A 24,029-nucleotide genomic window follows, 5' to 3' on the forward strand; every position below is an offset into this window, starting at 1 on the left:
TTAGACTGGTTTAGACTGGTTTAGACGAGTTTCAGACTGGTTTAGACTGGTTTAGACTGGTTTACACTGGTTTAGACTGGTTTTAGGCTGGTTCCAGACTGGTTTAGACTAGAGATGCACCAATCAATCGGCCGCCGATTTAAAAAGCCGGTTTTATATCCAATCGGCCCCAACCGGTGACCGGCCGATCACTGTCTTAATTTGCCGGTTTTCCCCATAGGTTTTCCCAGGGCAAACTGATCCGCATGGGCATGCACCCCGCATGGGCATGCACCGCGCATGCGCATGCGGGTCAAGCACTGCGTATCGGCTCAGAGCAAAACAGCTAAAAACTAGCAAGACTCAGGAACAAAACATGTCGGTAATATGGACTTATTTCACTGTGTGCCAGATCGACCCAAAACACGCTGTTTGTAATGCTTGCAAGTCAAAAGTCAGCCGTGGAGGGTCAACGCCTAAGACATTTGGAACAACAAACTTAATACGCCACTTGGAAAAGAAGCACGCAGGCTTGTTTAGCAAATATAAGGACGACAATGCCGCTAAGAGGAGGGATGTGGCAGAGTCGCAGCAGCCACAACAACCATCCGCCGTGGCTCCTATGTTCGACATCAACACTGAAAAGTCCAAAGCCACCACTATGAAAATAATGGAGTTCATGGCACTGGACGACCAGCCGTTTAGCGTTGTACAGGATAAAGGCTTCGTAAATCTGATGAAACACCTGAATCCACGGTACAAATTACCAAGCAGGCGGTACTTTTCTGACACGGCGCTGCCAGAGTTGTTTGAGAGCGTGTCAGGCCACATACACAAACTGCTGGACGGCACTAAATCCCCGGTCAGTTTCACAACGGACATTTGGACTTCTAACGTGAGCTTAATGTCAATGTTGAGCCTGACTGCTCAGTGGCTGGATGATGAGTTTGAGCTACATCAAGTCCTTCTACACTGTGAAGAATGCCCCGGGTCCCACACCGCCGACAATGTTGTTTGAATATAAGTTAATTATTGACCTGTAAACTGGACTGAATGTTATGGTCAGTGTTGAAAATAAATCTGCTCAGGAGGCACTGTTGAAGGTTTTATTCTTGAAAAGGAGGGTTATGATAGCATATAGCCTATCATTAGTTGTGGTTTTAATTGTAGTTATATAAGAAAAATGTTGTCTGGTAGAGGGGTACTTGTATTAAATTTGGGAAAGGCTACTCAAGCCAAACAAATATGGTGTCTATTATATGATTATAATTATTTCTCAGATAGAAAATCGGTATCGGAAAAACCGGTTTTGGCAGGTCAGACCTCCTTTAAAACCGGAAATCGGTATCGGCCAAGAATTTTGCAATCGGTGCATCTCTAGTTTAGACTGGTTTAGACGAGTTTCAGACTGGTTTAGACTGGTTTAGACTGGTTTAGACTGGTTTTAGACTGGTTTTAGACTACCTTTTGGACTCATTTCAGACTGGTTGTGGATGAGTTTAGCACTTGGCTTCAGTCTTGTTTTAGACTGGTTTCAGATCAGGTTTTGGGCTGATTTTAGACTGGTTTTGGACCAGTTTTGGACTTGTTTGTGGCTGGTTTTTGATACAGGTATTTGTGTTTTTTAGGTCCTTAATTATTATTATTATTATTATTATTATTATTGTTAATAATTACTGTATTTATTTCGTTTTCCACAGTTATGATGAGGATTGATGTTGTTTCTCTTTTATTTTGTAAAAGACAAACAACATCACAGGAGGCTAATCATAACAAGTTGTAGCCAAAAAATATTTTTAAAAATTAGCAAAATGTAACAGAGAATATTAAATTCGATTAAAATCAAATAAATTGGTTTAATTTAATTAAAAAATAATGGTAATAATAAATGAAAAATCTTATTTTATTTTGAGGAAGAGGATCAAGTTGTAGAAAGTTAATTTTATTCAAAATACATTATAAAATCACATAAAATATAAGAGAAAACATTCAAAATAATCTTATTATCAAATAAAAAGCCAAAATTCAACAATATTTTGAAGAGAAAACTTTGTTAATCCTGGAGGGAGATGAAGTTGTTCCTGCAGCTGGAGATTCAATGAAAGAGTAAACACAATTAAATTAAAGTAAATTACATTTAAAAAAAATAAATGGTGTCAAAACAGCTGCTTCTAAACTATAATTTTATTTTGAGGCTAATTCTAGTGAGTTGTGGCAAAAAAAACATTAAAAAATAACAAAATATAAAATAGAACATTCAAAATAATATTAAACATACTTAAAATTAAATTAAATTAAATTAAAAATCAAAAAAATTTAAATAAAATGAAAAATATTAAGTTAAATTAGGTTAGATAGACCTAATTTTATTTTGAAGAAGAGGATCGAATCACAGGAAGTTCATTGTGGTGAACTGTGGCCAATAAAGCATTTTTAAAAATTAGCAAAATGAAGCAGATAACATTGAAAATCAGCTTTTTATCCAACAAAAAGCCAAAATACCGCAATGATCTGTGAAGAGCGTGTGTAAGTTGTAAAGTAAAACATTATTTGTTCGGTTAAACGGGATTAAAGGACCTAAAATCGTGTCTGAAACAGATTCATGTTTTCCTCTTTCCTGAGCTTCTCGTTTTTTTGTTGGTTTTTTTGCAGCGTTTCTGCGCCTCTGATCGCTTCTTTCTGTTTTTCTACAAACCTCAGAAACCTCACAGCCTCTTCAGATCCGTTTAGAATTTAAATGTGAGACCTGGAGCTGAATCTGAGAGAAAAGAAACGGATTATTGTGTCAAACTGCACCGGCCTTTCACCGTCGACTCGCTTCGACCTGAAATTACTGCAAGGAAGGAAATAAAATGCTGCTGCTTCAGAAACAGAACCACAGAAGTCTGAGACTTAAAGTGGAGAATTTTTACCTAATTTGAACCTCAATCCTACAAATATGTGACAGTTAATGAATATTTATGAGCAGAGCTGACTGAAGGGGAAAATAATGTTGGGATGGAACATTTTATGGCACTTTAATGCAGATATTTGTGTCTTTAAGGACCTGAATATGAAGGGAAAGAAATGTTAATATACTGACATTGTTTGATGCAGACATTTGTGTCTTTAACGTCCTGATAAATATGAGTTTTGTTTCTTTATTGCGGCTTTGATCAGGACTGATGCTATTTTAAAGATTTATCATTTAACTTCAGTTTTGTGGATTTTTGGGTGCAGAAATGAGTCTTTAAGGTCCTGAATATGATTTTTGTTTGTTTACTGCAGCTGTGATCAGGACTGATGTTGGTTAAAAATGTCTTTAAGGTCCTGACTTATTTGTTTAAATTATTTTTATTTCTGTGTTTTGTGCCGTTATGATCAGGACTGATTGTAAAACTCCTCATGTAAAGTGGAGAATAATGAATATTTACTGTTTGTGGGAGTTTTTGTGTCTTTAAGGTCCTGAATATCATTTTTGATTGTTTTTTTAAACTTTTTATTCTGCAGATATTTGGCTGGTTTATGACTGAATGTTTTTGTTTTGGCATCCTGACAGACGTTTATGTTTCATCTGATGCATAAAACCAGAAACAAACGCCTTTCATTGACTTCCATTCATTTCCTGGAAACCCAAACGTTCTCCTGAACCGTTTCTGTGGAAACATGAGGATTTGTGTTGGTGGAGGTTTGCTTTAGAGGCTTTCTGTCCTCATAAGACGAGGAATTCACATCATATGAGTGTGCAGCGATCAGAGGAAATCACTGGCTTCCTGCAGTGATGATTGGTGGTCTTTATCTGCAGAAACATGATGCTCCTCATGCTGCTGCCTCTTTGTCTCTTTATTTGTGGAGTTTCAGAGCATTTTTAGCTTTTGGTTTTGATTTTTTTTTGTGCAATCTGAGTGATATTTTTGCATCTTTAACATCAGAAAATGCATCTAAGAGCATGTGTAACATCTGGAAATACATTTACGTTTAAATATTTTCTGTGTTTTTGTGTAATTTGAGGTTTTCTCAGTGATGAGTTTCCATCTTTAATAACAAACAGTGCATCTAAAAGCACGGACATCAACAGTCTGTGTGTTTTTATGTAATCTGAGGTTTGCATTTGGAGATTTTTAAAAAAGATTTAACACTAAAAAATGCCTCTAAAAACATATTATTGTTTATTAGTGAAGTTTTGTTGTGTTTTGTTGCTACTGTGTTGATTTTTATGCACAAACTGTGTTTTTGTGAAATCTGAGGTTTTCTTAATGATGATTTTACTTTTTTTTTTTTTTTTACATCTTTAGCTGCAGAAAATGCATCTAAAACATGTACAGGTATTTATTTATGAAGTTTTAGCTCATTTTTAGCTTCTGTGATGATTTTTACACACCAGGTATGTGTGTGTGTGTGTGTGTGTATGTGTGTGTGTGTGTGCGTGTGTGTGTGTGTGTGTGTGTGTGTGTGTGTGTGTGTGTGTGTGTGTGTGTGTGTGTGTGTGTGTGTGTGTGTGAGAGAGAGAGAGAGAGAGAGAGGACAGTGGGGGGATTTAACCAGGCTGAGCAGGAGATAGATGGTCGCCAGGTGATGGAGGCGGTCGCCGTGGCGACAGTCAGGAGGGTGACTTAGCGACCCGTCATCAAATTACTTCCCCGAAAAAGTACTGAAGATAAATTCACATTTATGTGGAGGAAGTCAGGGGGAGGGAATAGAGATAAGAGGGGGAGGAAATAGAGATAAGAGGGGGAGGAAATAGAGATGAGAGGGGGAGGAAATAGAGATAAGAGGGGGAGGAAATAGAGATGAGAGGGGGAGGAAATAGAGATAAGAGGGGGAGGAAATAGAGATGAGAGGGGGAGGAAATAGAGATAAGAGGGGGAGGAAATAGAGATAAGAGGGGGAGGAAATAGAGATAAGAGGGGGAGGAAATAGAGATGAGAGGGGGAGGAAATAGAGATAAGAGGGGGAGGAAATAGAGATGAGAGGGGGAGGAAATAGAGATAAGAGGGGGAGGAAATAGAGATAAGAGGGGGAGGAAATAGAGATGAGAGGGGGAGGAAATAGAGATAAGAGGGGGAGGAAATAGAGATAAGAGGGGGAGGAAATAGAGATGTGAGAGATGAGGGTAAACGATCGAGATGAAGGTAAATAATTATAGAGATGAGGGTAATCTTTGTCTCCAGAATCTTTGCCTCTTATCTCCTCCATCGATCCCCTGTCAGCTCTAACCGATGGATCGGCGTTTGATTGGCGGGTCCTGTTATCTGTCACCGTGACGATGGAGAAAATTCAATCTCAGTGTCGTCCGTGGAGCGGTTTCCCCCGGTAACGCCCCCCCTCACCGTGGAAACGACACAGAGAGGGTCAGGCTGACAGACACCATCTGTCAGCGTCAGTCAGAGGAGAGACTGAGTGTATGTGTGTGTGTGTGTGTGTGTGTGTGTGTGTGTGTGTGTGTGTGTGTGTGTGTTCTTGTACTTGCTACATGGTGAGTACCATTTTCTGCATTTAACTATCAAAGTGAGGACATTTTTACAAAGTGAGGACATTCTGGCCGGTCCTCTCTTTGAAACAGCCATGTTTGAGGGTGAAGACTTGTTTTTAGAGAACAGGTATGAATTGAGGTTTGGTTAGGGTAAGGATTAGGGTTAGGCGATCAGTTGTGATGGTTAAGGTTAGGGTAAGGCTCTAGGAAATGCATTACGCCTATGGATGTCCTCACTAAGATAGAAGTACAAACATGTGTGTGTGTGTGTGTGTATGTGTGTGTGTGTGTGTGTGTGTGTGTGTCTGTGTGTGTGTGTGTGTGTGTGTGTGTGTGTGTGTGTGTGTGTGTGTGTGTGTGTCTCCATCCAGGTGTGTTTTCTGGGTTCTATCAGTGTTTGTCCAGATGTTCGATGAACTGGATGCTGCTGGACAGATGTTTGTTTGTTTGTTTTCTTATCTGATGTGTATTTGACGGTTTCCATGGTTACGTCTCATAATTTCTGACAGAAAAGAGGCGACGAGACGAATTTATGATCAAGTTTCAGAATAGAGCTTATAATAAATAATAAATACAGTAAATATTACTAATTATTTTATGAGTCTTCTAATAAAGCTTCACTTTGAGACGCAGTCGACAGATTTCCATCGTGGTGTTTTTTTGTTGTTTTTTTTTTACCAGATTTTATTTTTATTTTATTCTTTTCATGCTCAGTGTTTTGTGTTTCCATTCACATGCTTTCTATGAATTCCTCCTAGAAAGGCGTCATGTTTTATTTGTGCAGCAGCTGGATCATGAATTCTGCATCATGGAGGGAGAAGTCTGGATGTTCTAAAGTCTGACATGAGATCAGCTTATCATGGATCCATTAGTCTGGTCTTAATCTGAGTTCTGACCACAGATTCTTCACATTAATCCTCAGATCGGGAGAACAACATGCTCAAAAACCTGCAGAACACGGTTTATCTTTTATTCTGACAGCTCGGAGCAGATGCAGCCTTTATTTTGGTGAATTTAACACTTTTCCTGCTCCTTCTTAAACGACTGTTTACAGCTGCTTATTGACTCTTTACGGCATTTTTTCCTGCAGCTACGACCTGTTTAGAACCTCCAGACCTCCCCCCTGCATGATGCAGAATTCATGATCAAACACGTGACGAGTTTCTAGGAGGAATTCATAGAAAGCATCTGAAAGGAAACACAAAACACTGAGCATGAAAATAGGACAATAAAAGATAAAAATCTGGTTAAAAAAACACGATGAAAATCACTACATTCATACACAAATATACACAATTTACAAAGGTAAACAAAAAACACAAATATAATCCATTTTTAACTGGAAAGATTCATAAAATGTCCAAAAATATTCACAAAATGACCACAAATATACACAAAATAACCGCAAATATACACAAAATGACCACAAATATACACAAGATAGCCGCAAATATACACAAAATGACCACAGATATACAGTTTAACATGTATTAAAGTCACAACACGTCACTTTAACATGTTTTAGAGTCATTTTTGTGTATAATTGTAGTTATTTTATATATATATATATATATATATATATATATAGTCTATCTTTCTCCTGATTGTATAATGTATATTTGTGGTTATTTTGTGTGTATTAGTGATTATTTTATGTGTATTTTTGTAATCATTTTCTGTATATATGTCGTTGTTTTATAAATATTTGAAGACGTGTTCATTCAGTGGCTTATATTCAGAATAATATTTGTTATTTTCCTTTAGCTGTGCTGCGTTTTGGAGGAAAACAAAACATTTACATTGTTTATATTTACAGAATATTCATCATTTAGTTCAAACTTTGTGGGTCATCAACACTTTATTGAAATTCAGTCATTCTCTTTAATAATTTTTTGACAAAACCCCACAAACAAAATGCAAACAGCTATAAAATCCCCTCTAAAATGTGGTGATTTACATATATTTATTAGCCATACTAGCGCTGTTGTAATAATTCTTGGTTTCTGGTGTTTCTGAGCCTGAATCCTCGCCTCCGTCTCCCTCCAGACTTGTTGCTGTTAAATCTGAAGCTAATCTGTAGCTCGGAGTCGTGCTAGCGCTGCTGCTAATCTTCTAGCCTGCAGCATTAGCTTGTTGCTAAGGCTAATCCGGGGCCGTGCTAACGCTAATCCGCTGATCCAGCTGTCAGTCGGGAGACTCACCTGTTTTATTATTTATTATTTATTCTGTAATCTTCTCTGTAATCCACCTGCTGAGACACATGAAGTCGATCCTTCACCTCACATAAACCTGCTGCTGCTGCTCTGAGTCTGCACTTATTTGTGGGAATAAATCACACATGCATGCTGTCCAGGATTAGGATTCTGCTCAGTGCTGTTTTATAAAGTGGTCTATCAGTAAATTTAGCCTGCATGTGTTTTTTTAGAGGATAAAAGTGGATTTATTGTCAGAGCTACTCATCTGAAGCTCATGAGGTCTTACTGAAGTAGACTTACAGAAATGTACAGATTTATTAAAGAAAACTCCTTGAAAGAGCTGAACACTGCTGACTTTAGCACATTTTACCAAACAGAAGGACTGTTTACAGCAGGCTGATCCATAAGTGTTCAAAATGACCGGAATTGGTCCAAAATAAGTCAAAAAGCGGTAGAAATGGTTCAAAATGATGGAAAGTGGTCCAAAATGAGTCCAAAAATGGTTTGAAATGACTGAAAATGGTCCTAAATCAATGAAAAATGTGTCAGGCTTATTTGAAATTACTAAAATTGACCTAAAGTGAAGGAATTATTGGTCAAAATGGCTACAACTGGTATAAAATGAATTAAAAATGGTTAAAATGGGTGAAAACTGGTTCATGAATAAAAAATTGGTCATTAATAGTTTGAAATAACTAAAAGTCTGAAATTATTTTAAAAGTGGTGGTAAATCAATTCAAAATGTTTGGAAGTCACTAAAACTGCTCTAAAGTTATTTAAGATTTGTTAAGAAGTGTTCAGAATGACTGACGGTGGTCAAATGAGTCAGAAATGGTTAAAATGGTTTGTGACTAAAACTGATCACGTGGTTTTAAATGAGTAAAACTGGTCTGACATGGACCAAAATGGTTCCGTTGTTGTTCTTGTGATTGAACCAGATATTATCTGTAATGCAACAAAACAACAGAACAGTGTAAAAACAATGATTTATGGTTTTTTAAATTGTTATTATTCCTGTTTTTTTGCTTTGAAACAGCAAATATCTTCAAAATAACAGTTTGTTTTACCTTTTTAAGTCTCTAATATACAGATTTCTTTCAGTGAAATAACTAAAAATGTTGAACAAAAGAGAGAAACTCTGATGAATGTCACTGTCAGTCAAAGTTCTCTTTTCCTGCATTCCTGCTTTGTTTTGTCTGAAAATGAGATGAAATGACAGAAAGACGACAGAGAAGCTGTTCTCTAACTTCATCCCTCCTGTTGTGACCTGAATCTGACTCCTCAGTGCTTTTATTTCTGCTGCTCTTTGAGGAGAAGTTTCCTCCTCGCTGAGAGGAAGAAGGTGAACCAGGAGAAGAAGCTGCAGGAATATTAATGAATCCTGATGCAACCTGTTGACATTCCTCTTCTTCTCCTTCCTGTTCAGGTGGAGGGCGTCCTCATTAGCTGCTTGTCCCGTCGTCACCCCGAGGAGGCCGGTGATGTGACCGGACTGAGAATCCTCCACAACCTCAGGTAGGTTCTCCAGAGAGGCTCCTTTAGCTTCTTAGAACTTCAGGTAGGTCCTCCAGAGAGGATTCATGAAGCTCTGGTTCTGATGTTTGTCCTGAAGTCTGGAAGGAAACCGTCCAGATGTTCATTCAGTAAAACAGTGGAAATGCTGTGTTGTACATGCCGATAGTGATTCAAGGCTGCAACAAAATGAAAGGCAGAGTTCATAAAGTTCTTCTAGAGGTTGATGTTTGTGTTAGAAGGTGGTGAAAAGTCAAGAAAAGTCATTGTGGTGTTTATTAGATGTATTCTTGAGCAGATTTCATGTGTTTTTTATGAAAATTTAGCATCTTTTAGTAATGATTTAGCATCCTTTAACAGTATTTGAGCATCTTTTGTTGAGGATTTAGCATCTTTTAACAGTATTTTAGCATCTTTTGGTAATGATTTAGCATCTTTTAACAGTATTTTAGCATCTTTTGGTAATGATTTAGCGTCGTTTAACAGTATTTTAGCATCTTTTGATGATGATTTAGCATCCTTTAACAGTATTTTAGCATCTTTTGGTAATGATTTAGCTTCTTTTAACAGTATTTTAGCATCTTTTGATGATGATTTAGCATCCTTTAACAGTATTTTAGCATCTTTTGGTAATGATTTAGCATCTTTTAACAGTATTTTAGCATCTTTTGGTAATGATTTAGCATCTTTTAACAGTATTTTAGCATCTTTTGGTAATGATTTAGCATCTTTTAACAGTATTTTAGCATCTTTTGGTAATGATTTAGCGTCGTTTAACAGTATTTTAGCATCTTTTGATGATGATTTAGCATCCTTTAACAGTATTTTAGCATCTTTTGGTAATGATTTAGCATCTTTTAACAGTATTTTAGCATCTTTTGATGATGATTTAGCTTCTTTTAACAGTATTTTAGCATCTTTTGGTAATGATTTAGCATCTTTTAACAGTATTTTAGCATCTTTTGATGATGATTTAGCTTCTTTTAACAGTATTTTAGCATCTTTTGGTGATGATTTAGCATCCTTTAACAGTATTTTAGCATCTTTTATGAATGATTTAGCATCTTTTTATCAAAATTTAGCATCTTTTGCATTTTTGTGGTATCTTAACATCTTTTACCGTAATTCTGAATATTTTTGAGAAGATTTCATGTCGTTTGATGAGAATTCAGCATCTTCAGCATCTGCTTCTTTTGATCTTTGATGGTAAATATATATATATAAATATATATATATATATATATATATATATATATATATATATATATATACATATATATATATTTATATGAGAAGATTTCAAATCTTTATATGAGAATTTTGTGTCTTTTGGTAACGATTTTGCATTTCTTGTGATATTTTAGCATCTTTTATGGTAATTATATGTATTTTTGAATTGATTTCATGTCTTTTAATGAGAAATTAGCATCTTTTATGGTAAATATACATATGTCTGAGCAGATTTCATATTTTTATATGAAATTTAGCATCTTTTGGTCATAATTTAGTTTCTTTTGGTATTTTTGCATCTTTAATGGTTAGTCTATGGATTTTTGAGCAGATTTTGCATCTGTTTATGAGAATTGAGCGTCTTTTGGTAATTATTTAGCATTTCTTGTGGTTTGTGTACCTATTTTTGACTTCATTCTTGCTCTGTTTGTTGTGGTTTCTATCAGAAATTCACAAAAGTATATTCCTTTTTATTTAATTCCTGCATCTCCCGTTCATTTCCCCTAAATCTGACCCTCACATTCTCCATCGAGGACTTAATTCCTAAAGTCTGTGCAGCTTTTCTTTTTTTCTACGAAATATAAATCCTGGTAAAAACTTCTGTTTAGCCAGCTGATCCAGAGTGACTCACAACAGCACAAAGCTGCAGCGAATCCCAGCGCTGGGCGTCCAGAAGAAGAGCTGTAAGAGGATTTCAGGGGACAAAGGAGGCCGTAAATATTCAGCGTCCGTAAAAAAAGGGATCCCGCTCCGTGCTGCTGTATTATTACTGTAGCGTACCGGGCCATGAAATAGGAGCTGAGAGGACAGGAGTGTTGTTCAGAGTCGCTCGGCCGGGAAAATGAGCTCCATGCAATAATAGAGAACACAAAAAGCCAGGAGTGTCCAGACATGTGGTGAACAGCTGATGATTAAAGCCCAGCCAACGCTCCGACGTCCTGCAGGGCCGATTGATAGCTGCTCAGGTTCCATCACTCCTGCAGATGAACGCTGCTCAGAATGTCACAAATCACAAAATCTGTACAAAAAACAAAAAAAATCCACTGAAAGATGCAAAATGACCACAAAACAAGCAAAAACATCACCACAAAAAGAGATAACTATACCACACAGACACAACACCATAAAAAATCCACTGAAAGATGCAAAATGACCACAAAACAAGCAAAAAAATCACCACAAAAAGAGATAACTATACCACACAGACACAACATCACCATAAAAAAATCCACTGAAAGATGCAAAATGACAACAAAAAGACCAAAAATCTCCACAAAAAAGGTAAATATCCCATAGAGACACAAAATCACCACAACAAAGGTCAAAGCTATCATAAAATGACCCCAAATCACCACAGAAATACACAAATTTACCACAAACGACACAAAATCTCCCCGAAAAGGGAAACATTACCACAGAAGAGACCAAACCGCCAAAACAGAGCCACACTTACCACAAACAAACACAAAATGTGCCCAAAAATCACCATGAAAACCACTCGGTTGGAAAATGAGCTTCATATAGTGAGAGAGAAGACAAAACCCCGGAATGTGACGAGCAGCCGATGATTAAAGCCGAAGAAACGAAGGTTCCATCGCCACGCAGGTAGAAAAAAAATGGGCTTCTCCAGACGACCTTGTTCCGTTTGATGGTTTCTATGGAAACTCCGGTCAATCTAAAGCTGCACAAACATCAAAATGTTCTTTAATCGCTGCCAAAGTTTCACAGGATAGTCTTTTGTTCCCACACAAAATCAAACAAATCACAAAATCTGCACAACAAGACACAAAAAATCCACTGACAGCTGCAAAATCACCACAAACTGACCAAAAATCACCACAAAAAGATGCAAAATGACTGCTGAACGACCAAAACTACCAAAATATGACCCCAAATCACCTCAAAAATAGGCGAGTGTACCACAATAGGACCAAAAATCACAACAGAATCAGTCAACATGACCAGAAAAAGACACTAACTGTCAAAACACGACCACAATTACCACAAAGAAACACAAAATCACCACAAAACAATGTAAATATACCTCTGAACTTCAGTATTATGGGATGTATCGTAGTTTAATGTCACAAAGACACAAAAATACCCCGTTAAATGATCGAAATGTCACTGAACAAGAAAAATAAGCAAGAAACTGTAGACTCAAAGCAAAAACGAGACGCAAAACAAGACAATGTGACCACAAAAAGAAGAAACATTCCCAAACACACAGAAACTAGAACAATGAGACACAAAATGACAAAAAAAAATCAATATTTTCCTTCCTTTACACTCAAAATTCACAAACCTGCTGAGCAACACCATGATGCTGCCTCCACCGTGCTTCACATCATGATGCTGCCTCCACCATGCTTCACATCATGATGCTGCCTCCACCATGCTTCATCATGATGCTGCCACCACCGTGCTTCATCATGATGCTGCCTCCACCGTGCTTCACATCATGATGCTGCCTCCACCATGCTTCATCATGATGCTGCCTCCACCGTGCTTCACATCATGATGCTGCCTCCACCGTGCTTCATCATGATGCTGCCTCCACCGTGCTTCACATCATGATGCTGCCTCCACCGTGCTTCACATCATGATGCTGCCTCCACCATGCTTCATCATGATGCTGCCTCCACCGTGCTTCACATCATGATGCTGCCTCCACCGTGCTTCACATCATGATGCTGCCTCCACCGTGCTTCATCATGATGCTGCCTCCACCGTGCTTCATCATGATGCTGCCTCCACCGTGCTTCACATCATGATGCTGCCTCCACCATGCTTCATCATGATGCTGCCTTCACCATGCTTCATCATGATGCTGCCTCCACCGTGCTTCATCATGATGCTGCCTCCACCGTGCTTCACATCATGATGCTGCCGCCACTGTGCTTCACATCATGATGCTGCCTCCACCATGCTTCATCATGATGCTGCCTCCACCGTGCTTCATATCATGATGCTGCCTCCACCGTGCTTCATATCATGATGCTGCCTCCACCGTGCTTCACATCATGATGCTGCCTCCACCATGCTTCATATCATGATGCTGCCTCCACCGTGCTTCATATCATGATGCTGCCTCCACCGTGCTTCATATCATGATGCTGCCTCCACCGTGCTTCACATCATGATGCTGTCGCCACTGTGCTTCACATCATGATGCTGCCTCCACCATGCTTCATCATGATGCTGCCTCCACCGTGCTTCATATCATGATGCTGCCTCCACCGTGCTTCACATCATGATGCTGCCTCCACCATGCTTCATCATGATGCTGCCTCCACCATGCTTCATCATGATGCTGCCTCCACCGTGCTTCATCATGATGCTGCCTCCACCGTGCTTCATATCATGATGCTGCCTCCACCGTGCTTCATCATGATGCTGCCTCCACCGTGCTTCATCATGATGCTGCCTCCACCGTGCTTCATATCATGATGCTGCCTCCACCGTGCTTCATATCATGATGCTGCCTCCACTGTGCTTCATATCATGATGCTGCCTCCACCGTGCTTCATATCATGATGCTGCCTCCACCGTGCTTCATCATGATGCTGCCTCCACCGTGCTTCATCATGATGCTGCCTCCACCGTGCTTCATCATGATTCTGCCACCACCATGCTTTAGTACAAAATCTGCATTTTCTACTTACTTTTTATGACAATTATTGGAAATTCTGCTGAAAAAAATTAGTCAGTTGTGGTAAAAGTTGCAGAAAAGCAGCATTTTTGTGAATATTTTTTCATTCTTAGTGTTTAATGTGAAATCAAAGTTGGGTTGTAGTAGAATCTTTTTGGGTCCAGTTTTTTGACATGAAACCAGGTTTTATTCCTATTTTTTCCACCGCACATTGATCCTTTAGCTGTCTGTGTGAGTCTTCCTGCTGGTTCTTTGCATACGACTGCAGGATTCTCAGCTGAAGCTTGATTCTTCAGAGCCGGTCCACAAATAATTTCCATTTGCGTAGCGGCTCCGTCCCCAGAGCTCCTGTCGAGGCTAAAAATAAAACTCCTCAAACTGCCTCAGATTGAAAACACAGAGCTCAGCGTGGAACTGGAAAACCATCTGACGCTGCAGATTTAGCGTCTCACGGATCCTTCAGGAGGAGGATGGAACCCGATTCATGGTTCTACCAGGAGGTGTTGGTTCTGGAGGAGGATGGAACCCTTATTAGACCTGGATAGTTAGCAAGTTAGCTAGTTGACACATTCTTTGTTTCTTTCTGTTTATTCTATTTATATTGTTATTTAGCATTCAGCTGGCTAGTTAGCTTATTAGCAAGTTAATTTCTTTCTTTCTTTCTTTCTTTCTTTCTTTCTTTCTTTCTTTCTTGTTGCCATGTATCTCTGTGGTATAAATGACTAAATAATGAATAATAAATTAGCTCTAATAGGACAGAGTTGTGCTCCTGCTGACCTCCATCCCTCTAAATCTGACCTTTAGCTCCTCTCACGTCGTTTTTTCTTGTCGGTTTTATTACCTGAATGAATCCAGAGCGTTGATAAAACTTTCCCCTGAACAGAATCGATGGAGGGACGCTGTGAACTTTGAGAAATGCCATTTAAATGCCACTTCCTGCTTCCTACACTTCAGCCGTCTCGTCACTTTTCTGTTTTTAAATACGTTTTTCCATTAAGTCCCAGTTATTTCTGTCACCACTGCTGAAAACACGACATGTTGGGCCGAGAGACTTCCAGTTCAGACTTTAACCTCCAGATAAACAACGTGTTTACAACCAGTTCAGACTTTAACCTCCAGCTAAACAACGTGTTTACAACCAGTTCAGACTTTAACCTCCAGATAAACAACGTGTTTACAACCAGTTCAGACTTTAACCTCCAGCTAAACAACGTGTTTACAACCAGTTCAGACTTTAACCTCCAGGTAAACAACGTGTTTACAACCAGTTCAGACTTTAACCTCCAGATAAACAACGTGTTTACAACCAGTTCAGACTTTAACCTCCAGATAAACAACGTGTTTACAACCAGTTCAGACTTTAACCTCCAGATAAACAACGTGTTTACAACCAGTTCAGACTTTAACCTCCAGATAAACAACGTGTTTACAACCAGTTCAGACTTTAACCTCCAGATAAACAACGTGTTTACAACCAGTTCAGACTTTAACCTCCAGCTAAACAACGTGTTTACAACCAGTTCAGACTTTAACCTCCAGGTAAACAACGTGTTTACAACCAGTTCAGACTTTAACCTCCAGATAAACAACGTGTTTACAACCAGTTCAGACTTTAACCTCCAGATAAACAACGTGTTTACAACCAGTTCAGACTTTAACCTCCAGATAAACAACGTGTTTACAACCAGTTCAGACTTTAACCTCCAGATAAACAACGTGTTTACAACCAGTTCAGACTTTAACCTCCAGATAAACAACGTGTTTACAACCAGTTCAGACTTTAACCTCCAGATAAACAACGTGTTTACAACCAGTTCAGACTTTAACCTCCAGATAAACAACGTGTTTACAACCAGTTCAGACTTTAACCTCCAGATAAACAACGTGTTTACAACCAGTTCAGACTTTAACCTCCAGATAAACAACGTGTTTACAACCAGTTCAGACTTTAACCTCCAGGTAAACAACGTGTTTACAACCAGTTCAGACTTTAACCTCCAGATAAACAACATGTTTACAACCAGTTCAGACTTTAACCTCCAGGTAAACAACATGTTTACAACCAGTTCAGACTTTAACCTCCAGATAAACAACATGTTTACAACCAGTTCAGACTTTAACCTCCAGGTAAACAACGTGTTTACAACCAGTTCAGACTTTAACCTCCAGATAAACAACGTGTTTACAACCAGTTCAGACTTTAACCTCCAGATAAACAACATGTTTACAACCAGTTCAGACTTTAACCTCCAGATAAACAACATGTTTACAACCAGTTCAGACTTTAACCTCCAGGTAAACAACATGTTTACAACCAGTTCAGACTTTAACCTCCAGATAAACAACGTGTTTACAACCAGTTCAGACTTTAACCTCCAGGTAAACAACATGTTTACAACCAGTTCAGACTTTAACCTCCAGGTAAACAACATGTTTACAACCAGTTCAGACTTTAACCTCCAGGTAAACAACATGTTTACAACCAGTTCAGACTTTAACCTCCAGATAAACAACATGTTTACAACCAGTTCAGACTTTAACCTCCAGGTAAACAACATGTTTACAACCAGTTGGGAGAATAACTGTAGTTTAGGAATTTAAGAGGCTGTAGAGCAGGGGTCGGCAATTAAGTTTGGCCAGATTTTTTCCAACCCATTACATGGCGGGCCACAACCAAAACAATGGTTAATTTATTGAATTAATAGGGGAGGATGAAAATGATAGGCGCTCGTGAAATGACACAACAGATGTACTGAGACATTCAAGCTGGCTGATGGAGGTTAAATTTGCTGACTGTCCATTGGGGGCGCTATTAATTATCTGCACATTTGTTAAAAAACAACAACAACCACCCCACACACATTTCCACGTGTTGCTATTAGCTGTGGAAAAAATGGCACTATCAAAAAATCTAAAGAGAAAAGTTAGCAGTGAAAACAGGATCTTTCATGAGGAATGGACAGAGAACTATGCATTCATCCTGCCCAGTTTTATTAATGCAAAGCCCACCTGCCTGATCTGTAACGAAGTTGTCTCGGTATGCAAAGAATACAATATTAGACGGCACCACGAAACGAAGCATGCTAACTTCAAGGTTGCGTTCCCTCAGAAGACAGAGGCACGAAAGCACAAGATCGAAGCCCTGAAAAGTCCTTATGGACACAGCAACAGGATCTTGGTGTGAGGTCTCACATCCCAACAGAAGGTAACTAGCGCATCTCTAAAAGCGTCCTGGGTGCTCACAAAGCACAACAAGCCATTCACTGATGCAGAGGTCTTCAAGGAGATGATGGTGACAGTTTTGGAGGAACTTGATGCCAACAAGTCGATGGATGGTGTGATCCAGTCAGTGAAACAGATGTCGCTCTCTGCCAGGTCAGCGGCCCGCCGCATAGAAGCGCTGTCTGATGCGGTGGAGGGTGTAATTATCAACGGTGTCAGTCACACAAACTACTTTTCCTTAGCCATTGATGAGAGCACTGACGACTCGGATGTAGCCCAGTTGTGAGATATTTTGATGGGAAGGATTTCAAGGAAGAACTGTTGTCTCTAATTCCATTAGAAGGGCACACCACTGGAGAAGCTATATATGCAAAACTGGAAGGTTTAAGTTGCATTCCTTATCATTTGAGAGGGTTAACCTGATCGTGACAGACGGGGCTCCTGCTATGGTGGGAAAGCACAGAGGCCTGGTGAGCAGGCTGAAAGAACACGCCCCCCAAATGCATGTGCTGCACTGCCTCATCCACCAAAGAGTCCTCTGTGCCAGACTGAATGGTGAGCTCAAGGATGTGATGGACAAAGTGATGAAAGTCATTCATTTTGTCAGAGGTACATCAAGCACCCAGCATAGGCTTTTCCGACAATTTGTGGCTGAGTCAGCAGATGCCACCCACGATGACTTGCTGCTTCACAATGATGTGTGCTGGTTAAGCAAGGGGAAAGCGCTGGATCGCTTCTGTGCGCTACTGAATGAGATCAAAGCATTCCTTGGAATGAGCAAGAGCAAGGCAGCAGCTGACCACCTTATCCTGCTGGAGGATGAAAAGTTCATGTCCAATGTAGCGTTTTTATCTGACATATTTGGCCACCTAAACCTGCTTAACCTTCAGCTACAGAGAAGACACAAAGCCATCGTGAACATGGTTGAAAAACTGGAGTCATTCACGAGGAAGCTTGAGATGCTTGAGGCAGACACATCTACTGGAAGGCTCCTCCATTTCAGCACACTGAAGAAGACAGCGGGAGAAGTGACGGAGCTGATGGTTGACTTCATCAAGGGGCTTCGAGCCAACTTCACTTCTCGGTTTGATGACTACTCCATCCCAAAAGACATCATTGACTTTATACGTGACCCTGCAGTAAAACCAGCCGACAACTTCTCCTCCCTGGCAAAAGAAATGATCCCCTCTTTAGATCAGGCTGCGCTGGAGATGGAAATGGTTGATTTCCAAACCACTTCCGTTGTGCGAGATGCGCTCAGAAGTGCGGAGACTGTTAGTGCCTTTTGGGTGGGCTTACTAGGCTCTGAGGAATACGGCAACCTCAAGAAACTCGCACTTTTCATTCTGACCATGTTCCCTTGCACCTACGTGTTCTTCTCAGCAATGAATGCAATAAAGATGCACGAGAGAAATAGACTGACTAACCAAAACCTCTATTTCGCCAGAAATCCAGAAAATAGTGACCAGCGGGAAATGCCACTTTTCACACTGGATGAGTAGTTATTGTGTCTGAAATCTGAACTGTATTTTTAATGAATGTGGCTGGACATAATTCAGGGCTACTGTAAGCATGTCTGTTCTGTCATTTCTGGGCCGAGCCCGGCAGCCCACGGTCGAATGGATTCAGCCTTTTTGCTCTGATTTGCTCCGATTTGCTTCCGACAGTGCAATGCATTGTTATCTGTTTATATTTGTTGTGCCATCACAGTCATATAAAGGCCTAAATAACATGCACTTTATGTTTGAAACATTTTTGTTTCTACACCTGTGTTTGATGTCTGGCCTGTTTGAAAGAAGTGTTTTAATTTTTACAATAATATGACGCTTATGTCTGTTGTTTGAGTGACAACTTGTGTTCTAGAGACTATTGGAATTTCAGCACCAGGCGCTGTCCGCTGACGTCGTTTGTTTTTGCATGTTGAGCGTCCACGCTGCACCTCGCTGATGCGCTTATTCACCCTCATATCAAATAAGAATTTAGATCGATTGAAATGTTTCTGTTCTGAAAAATGAAGTTTCAAAATAAAAAGCTTTTTTGAGACTATGATTTATTTTTAGTATGATTTATTTTGTTATTTTCATTCTCTAGTTCAAACAATCTCACGGGCCAGATGTTTATGTGCCGCTAATTGCTGTCCTATGCTGTAGAGGGTTTGTATTGGTTAGACTTGTGTTTTACTGGTTTTATTGGAATTTTATTGGTGTTTTACTGGTTGTACTGGTGTTTTTATTGGTGTTTTACTGGTTGTACTGGTGTTTTACTGGTTGTTTACTGTTTTTTTCTGGTTGTTTACTGGTTGTTTACTGTTTTTTTCTGGTTGTTTACTGGTTATACTGGTTTAGAGCTGCCAGGCTTGCTTTCAAGGTCTACATCTGAGTAAATTTGCCCCTCGTTGGTCAGAACTTGAATTGGAAGTGATTTATTTTGCTTAATAAGCTCTAAAATAAAAAGATAAACCACAAAACAATCATTCATCCCTTTAAAACATCGGAGGAAGTTTATTTTCTGTTAGATTTTACAGTAAAAGGTGTCGACGTGTAAATATTCATGCCTTCTTTAAAGCCTGTTGTGCTTTTATCCTGAATATATGCAGAGTTGAATGTGCATTTCTGCTAATTATTCTGTTTGCTGCTGCAGACGGAGGATGTTTGTGAATGGAAATGAGTTTAAGTCCAGAAAGAAACCTCTTTATGTCGGTTTGTTGTCTTCTCTTACTTCGTCTCTCTCTTCTTTTTCCATTTTATTCAAACTTTCTCTGCTCTTTCAAGTTATTCTTTGATTGCTTCTTCCCTCCTCCTCCTCTCTGCTCGCTGGATGATAATGTTGGTATCGTCCGAGAGCTCCTCGATCAAAGACTCCATCGTGAATAATAATTAGGAGGCGATTAGCTGCTGGGAGAGATAGCGACGCCGCTCAGCCACACACGCTTTAAACACCCATTTTAATGCTGTTAGCGTTAGCGTAGCCGCCTGTAGAGCTACAACATGACTCATGTATGAACTCATATGTACACAGAACAAACAGTAAACACAGAATAAACACACAACAACAACATGTTTATCTGGGTACACTCATAAATAATTAGCTGTTTATCATGTTTGTTTATGCGGGGTTATTGTGTTTCATGAAGCTCTGAGTAGCCAAATCACAAAGTAAAAGTCATAAATCGAATAAAAAGTCAACTCAAGTCCACGTTTGAAGCTTTATTTCATGAATCCCTAATAAGTGATGGCTCATCTTTAGGTGGTTTTTGATGTTTCTTTGGTCATTTCGAGTCTAAATTGTAATTTCAGCTCTTTTTGTGGTAATTTGGAGTCATTTTGTAGCTGTTTTGCACCTTTTTGCGATATTATTGTATCTTTTAGTGGTAATTTTCCATCTTTTTGTGGTGGTTTGAAATGTTTCTTTGCTCATTTCGAGTCTTTTCGTGGTAATCTTGAGTCATTATGCGTCAGTTTAGCACCTTCTTGTCTCGGTTTTGCACCTTTGTGTAGCAGTTTCACAACGTTTTGTGGCACTTTTTCATTGTGTTGTGGTCATTTCGGGGTCATTTTGAGTCCTAACTGAAATTTCATGCCTTTTTGTGGTAAATTGGAGTCGTTTTGTAGCTGTTTTACACCTTTTTGTCTCAGTTTTTCATGTTTTTGAGGTGGTTTCATGCCGTTTTGTGGCAATTTTGTGTCATGTTGTGGTGTTTTGTAGCAATTTGCACCATTTAGTATCAGTTTTGCACCTTTTTGCGATGTTTTTGTATCTTTTAGTGGTGGTTTTACATCATTTTGGGACAGTTTTACATTGTGTTGTGGCGATTTTTTGGTAATTCCAAGTCTGAAATGTAATTTTGGCTCTTTTTGTGGCAGTTTGGGGTTATTTTGTAGCTCTATTGCACTTTTTTCCTTGCACCTTTTTGCGATGTTTTTGCATCTTTTCGTGGTGGTTTTAAACGTTTATTTGGCCATTTTGAGTCTTAGTGTGTCTTTTCATGGGAATTTTGAGTCATTTTGTGGCTGTTTAGTACCTTCTTGTCTTGTCTTTTTGTAGCGGTTTCACAATGTTTTGTGGCAGTTTTGCATCATGTTGTGGTGATTTTGAATGTTTTTTGTGGTAGTCTTGAGTTGTTTTGTGGCTGTTGTGGACTTTTTTTCTCAGTTTTACATCATGTTTTGGTGATTTTGTGGTAAGTTTGAATCTGAGCTGTAATTCTGGCTCTTTTTGTGGTGATTTTGAGTCATTTTCTAGCTGTTTTGCACCTTTTTGCGGTGTTTTTGTATCTTTTTGTGGCAGTTTTGCGTCATCTTGTGGTGATTTTGTGGTGGTTTTAAACGTGTCGTTGATCATTTTGACTCTGTGGTGATTTTGAGTCATTTTCTTGCTGTTTTGCACCTTTTTGCAATGTCTTTGTATCTTTTTGTGGCAGTTTTGCATCATCTTGTGGTGATTTTGTGGTGGTTTTAAACGTGTCTTTGATCATTTTGACTCTGATCATTTTGACTTTTTGTGGTGATTTTGAGTCATTTTCTTGCTGTTTTGCACCTTTTTGCAGTGTTTTTGTATCTTTTTGTGGCATTTTGCGTCATCTTGTGGCGATTTTGTGATGGTTTTAAACGTGTCTTTGATCATTTTGACTCTTTGTGGTGATTTTGAGTCATTTTCTTGCTGTTTTGCACCTTTTTGTCTCATTTTTACATTGTCTTGTGGTGTTATTTCCATCTTTTTGTGCTGATTTATTTTGCTTAATAATCTCTAAAGTGAAAAGATACATCACAAATCTGACCGGAGCTGAGGTCACATGACTCCACATCTGCGTTGCCATGGTTACACGAGTCCTCAGAAGCTCTAAAAAGTCCTGCTCTTCGTCTTCTGCTGGCCTGCTTTCATGTGTGTGATGTTAAAAGTGTGAGGAGAGGCAATGGGGTTCTCTGTGTATGGGTTTGTGTGAGTTATTGGCTTTATTTTCGCCCTCGGTCTTTTCATTCCGCCTCTATTGATGTGGATCTCAGTCTTCTCTGTACAAACAGCAGAGCAGCAGTGACTCAGTGAGCATTCCCTTCAGCTGGAGGATCATCCAGGAATAAACACTCACAGCTCCCATCAGCGATCCTCCGACTCCTCTGAATCACGCCGTGGATTCTAGAAAATGTCAGAAACGTAGCGTCCAAACCCATTGCATCATCCAATAGATCGATAGATGTGTTTTAGGGCCAGCTTCGCACCTTTTTGGTGGTTTGGACTGTTTTAGTCGTGGTTTTACATCTTTTTGTGGTGGTTTTGGGCTGACTCTGTCTTGGTTTTAAATGTTTCTTCGGTAATTTGGAGTCTGAACTGTAATTTACTCTGTTTTTGTGGTAATTGTGAGTCATTTTGTGGCAGTATTGTACCTTTTTGCAATGGTTTTGTTTCATGATATCGCATTCCAAATTATTTTCAGTCTTAAGAAGTTTTGTCTCTTTTTGTGGCAGTTCCCAACATGAAGCATGGTGGTGACAGCAGTCTCTTTTGTGGTGATTTATCGCATTTTTGTGGCAGTTCAGCAAGTTTTTGTGATGGTTCCACATCTTCTTGTGGCAATTTTGCGTCGTAATTTGGCGACTTGATGTCTTGTGGTGGTTTTGCATCTTTTTGTGATCGTCTTTTGTTTTTTTTTTGGTTTTGAATGTGTTTTTGGTCATGTTGACTCTATTTTGTCTCTTTTTGTTGTAAGTTGGAATCTTTTTAGCATCTTTTGCGATGATTTTTCATTTTTTCATGATATCACGTACCCAGTTATTTTCAGTCTTCCAGTTTTTGTCTCTATTTGTGGCCAAAGTAAAGCATGGTGGTGGCAGCATCATGGGGATACTTTCCTTCAGCAGGGTTGTAGCTGGACTTGGAAAGAGCTGTTTACTGATGATCCTTGTGTATCTTGAAGGTGAAATCTTTTCTCTTTGAAGGAGATGTTCTTTGTTAGCGTTCATCAAATAATCTGAATTATTTGAATAAAATCCACAGATACTTACATGTTATAGGCGCTGTACATCTTCACAGCTCAGGATTCTGCTGAACCTGATCCAACCTACTGTATGTCCCTTTAATCCTCATTTTTGCAGCAGTGTCTCAGTTGCACAGCGTACTGAACCAAACCCAGCCAGGTTTAGTCGATGTCTTCATCTCCCGCTGGTTGTTCTTTGAAGCTGAATCTGAATCTGCTGCAGGATCCGCTGGGCCTCCTCTCAGACTGAACGTGAGTCAGCAGAGTAAAGTGCAGAGGTCGGAGTCGTGGCTCTGCAGATGATTCATGTTTCCCTCTCTGCTGTGTAAATGACTCACCATTTAAACCACCAAAGGTCACGTTTAATCTTCGTTGCTTTTGTAGTTCCTGCTGCCCCGAAGACAGACAGAAAACACAAACCGAGTCCGGATGTTGATCTGCGTCTCATGCGGTTAGTTCAGAGCATCGTTTATTCCTGCTCTGTCCTCTGCTTTCATTCCCGCCTCCTGGTCCCGTTTCTGTTCAGAAAACATCATAACACCCTCAATTAGCCGCTCGGCTCGGCGTGTCGCCGTGGAACAAACTCACATCGGCCTCTCCGGTGTGGAAACGCTGAATCCTGAAGACAGAGGAAGAGTCGGGGAAGCAGGAAGAATGAAAAGATGCTGCTCAGGTTGTTTTTACTGAGATAAAATCTGAGGTTCAGTCTGGAAGCAGCGACTGCCTCTTTGTTTTACATGATGCTGATCACGATATGTTCACCTCGTCTCTGTTGTTTGCTGTGAAATCACCATAAAAGACACAAAAACATCACAT

General features: G+C 39.4%; 2 protein-coding genes across 5 annotated transcripts in view; one reads left to right on the forward strand and one right to left on the reverse strand.

Moving 5' to 3' along the window:
• Positions 1-24,029, forward strand: part of si:cabz01090165.1 (uncharacterized protein LOC100333421 homolog) — a 276,030-nt gene that overhangs the window by 86,492 nt on the left and 165,509 nt on the right. For all 3 annotated transcript variants that reach the window (XM_051958377.1, XM_051958378.1, XM_051958379.1), the window contains exon 3: positions 9,053-9,141. The gene's annotated coding sequence lies outside the window, so the exon portion shown is untranslated. The remainder of the gene's footprint in view (positions 1-9,052; positions 9,142-24,029) is intronic.
• On the reverse strand, positions 14,740-16,976 carry LOC127536924 (uncharacterized). 2 transcript variants are annotated; one of them, XM_051958385.1, is made up of 3 exons: positions 16,394-16,976; positions 16,184-16,351; positions 14,740-16,099 (listed from the first exon to the last, which is right to left on the reverse strand). In XM_051958385.1, exons 1-3 carry the CDS (start codon positions 16,576-16,578, stop codon positions 15,034-15,036), a joined length of 1,419 nt encoding a protein of 472 aa, XP_051814345.1. In that variant the 5' UTR covers positions 16,579-16,976; the 3' UTR covers positions 14,740-15,033. The 2 variants fall into 2 exon arrangements, with proteins under 2 accessions (XP_051814345.1, XP_051814344.1); XM_051958384.1 differs by having other exon boundaries at positions 14,740-16,351; positions 16,394-16,578.

Source organism: Acanthochromis polyacanthus, chromosome 13 (genome assembly GCF_021347895.1).
Source record: "Acanthochromis polyacanthus isolate Apoly-LR-REF ecotype Palm Island chromosome 13, KAUST_Apoly_ChrSc, whole genome shotgun sequence".
Taxonomy (NCBI): Eukaryota; Metazoa; Chordata; class Actinopteri; family Pomacentridae; genus Acanthochromis; species Acanthochromis polyacanthus.

Excerpts from the sequence above, each read along its gene's own strand:
- LOC127536924 (XM_051958384.1), bottom strand. The coding sequence starts at position 16,578 with ATGTTGTTTACCTGGAGGTTAAAGTCTGAACTGGTTGTAAACATGTTG. Across the intron at positions 16,352-16,393 it reads AACATGTTGTTTACCTGGAG|GTTAAAGTCTGAACTGGTTG; the intron begins GTTAAAGTCTGA and ends GTTTATCTGGAG.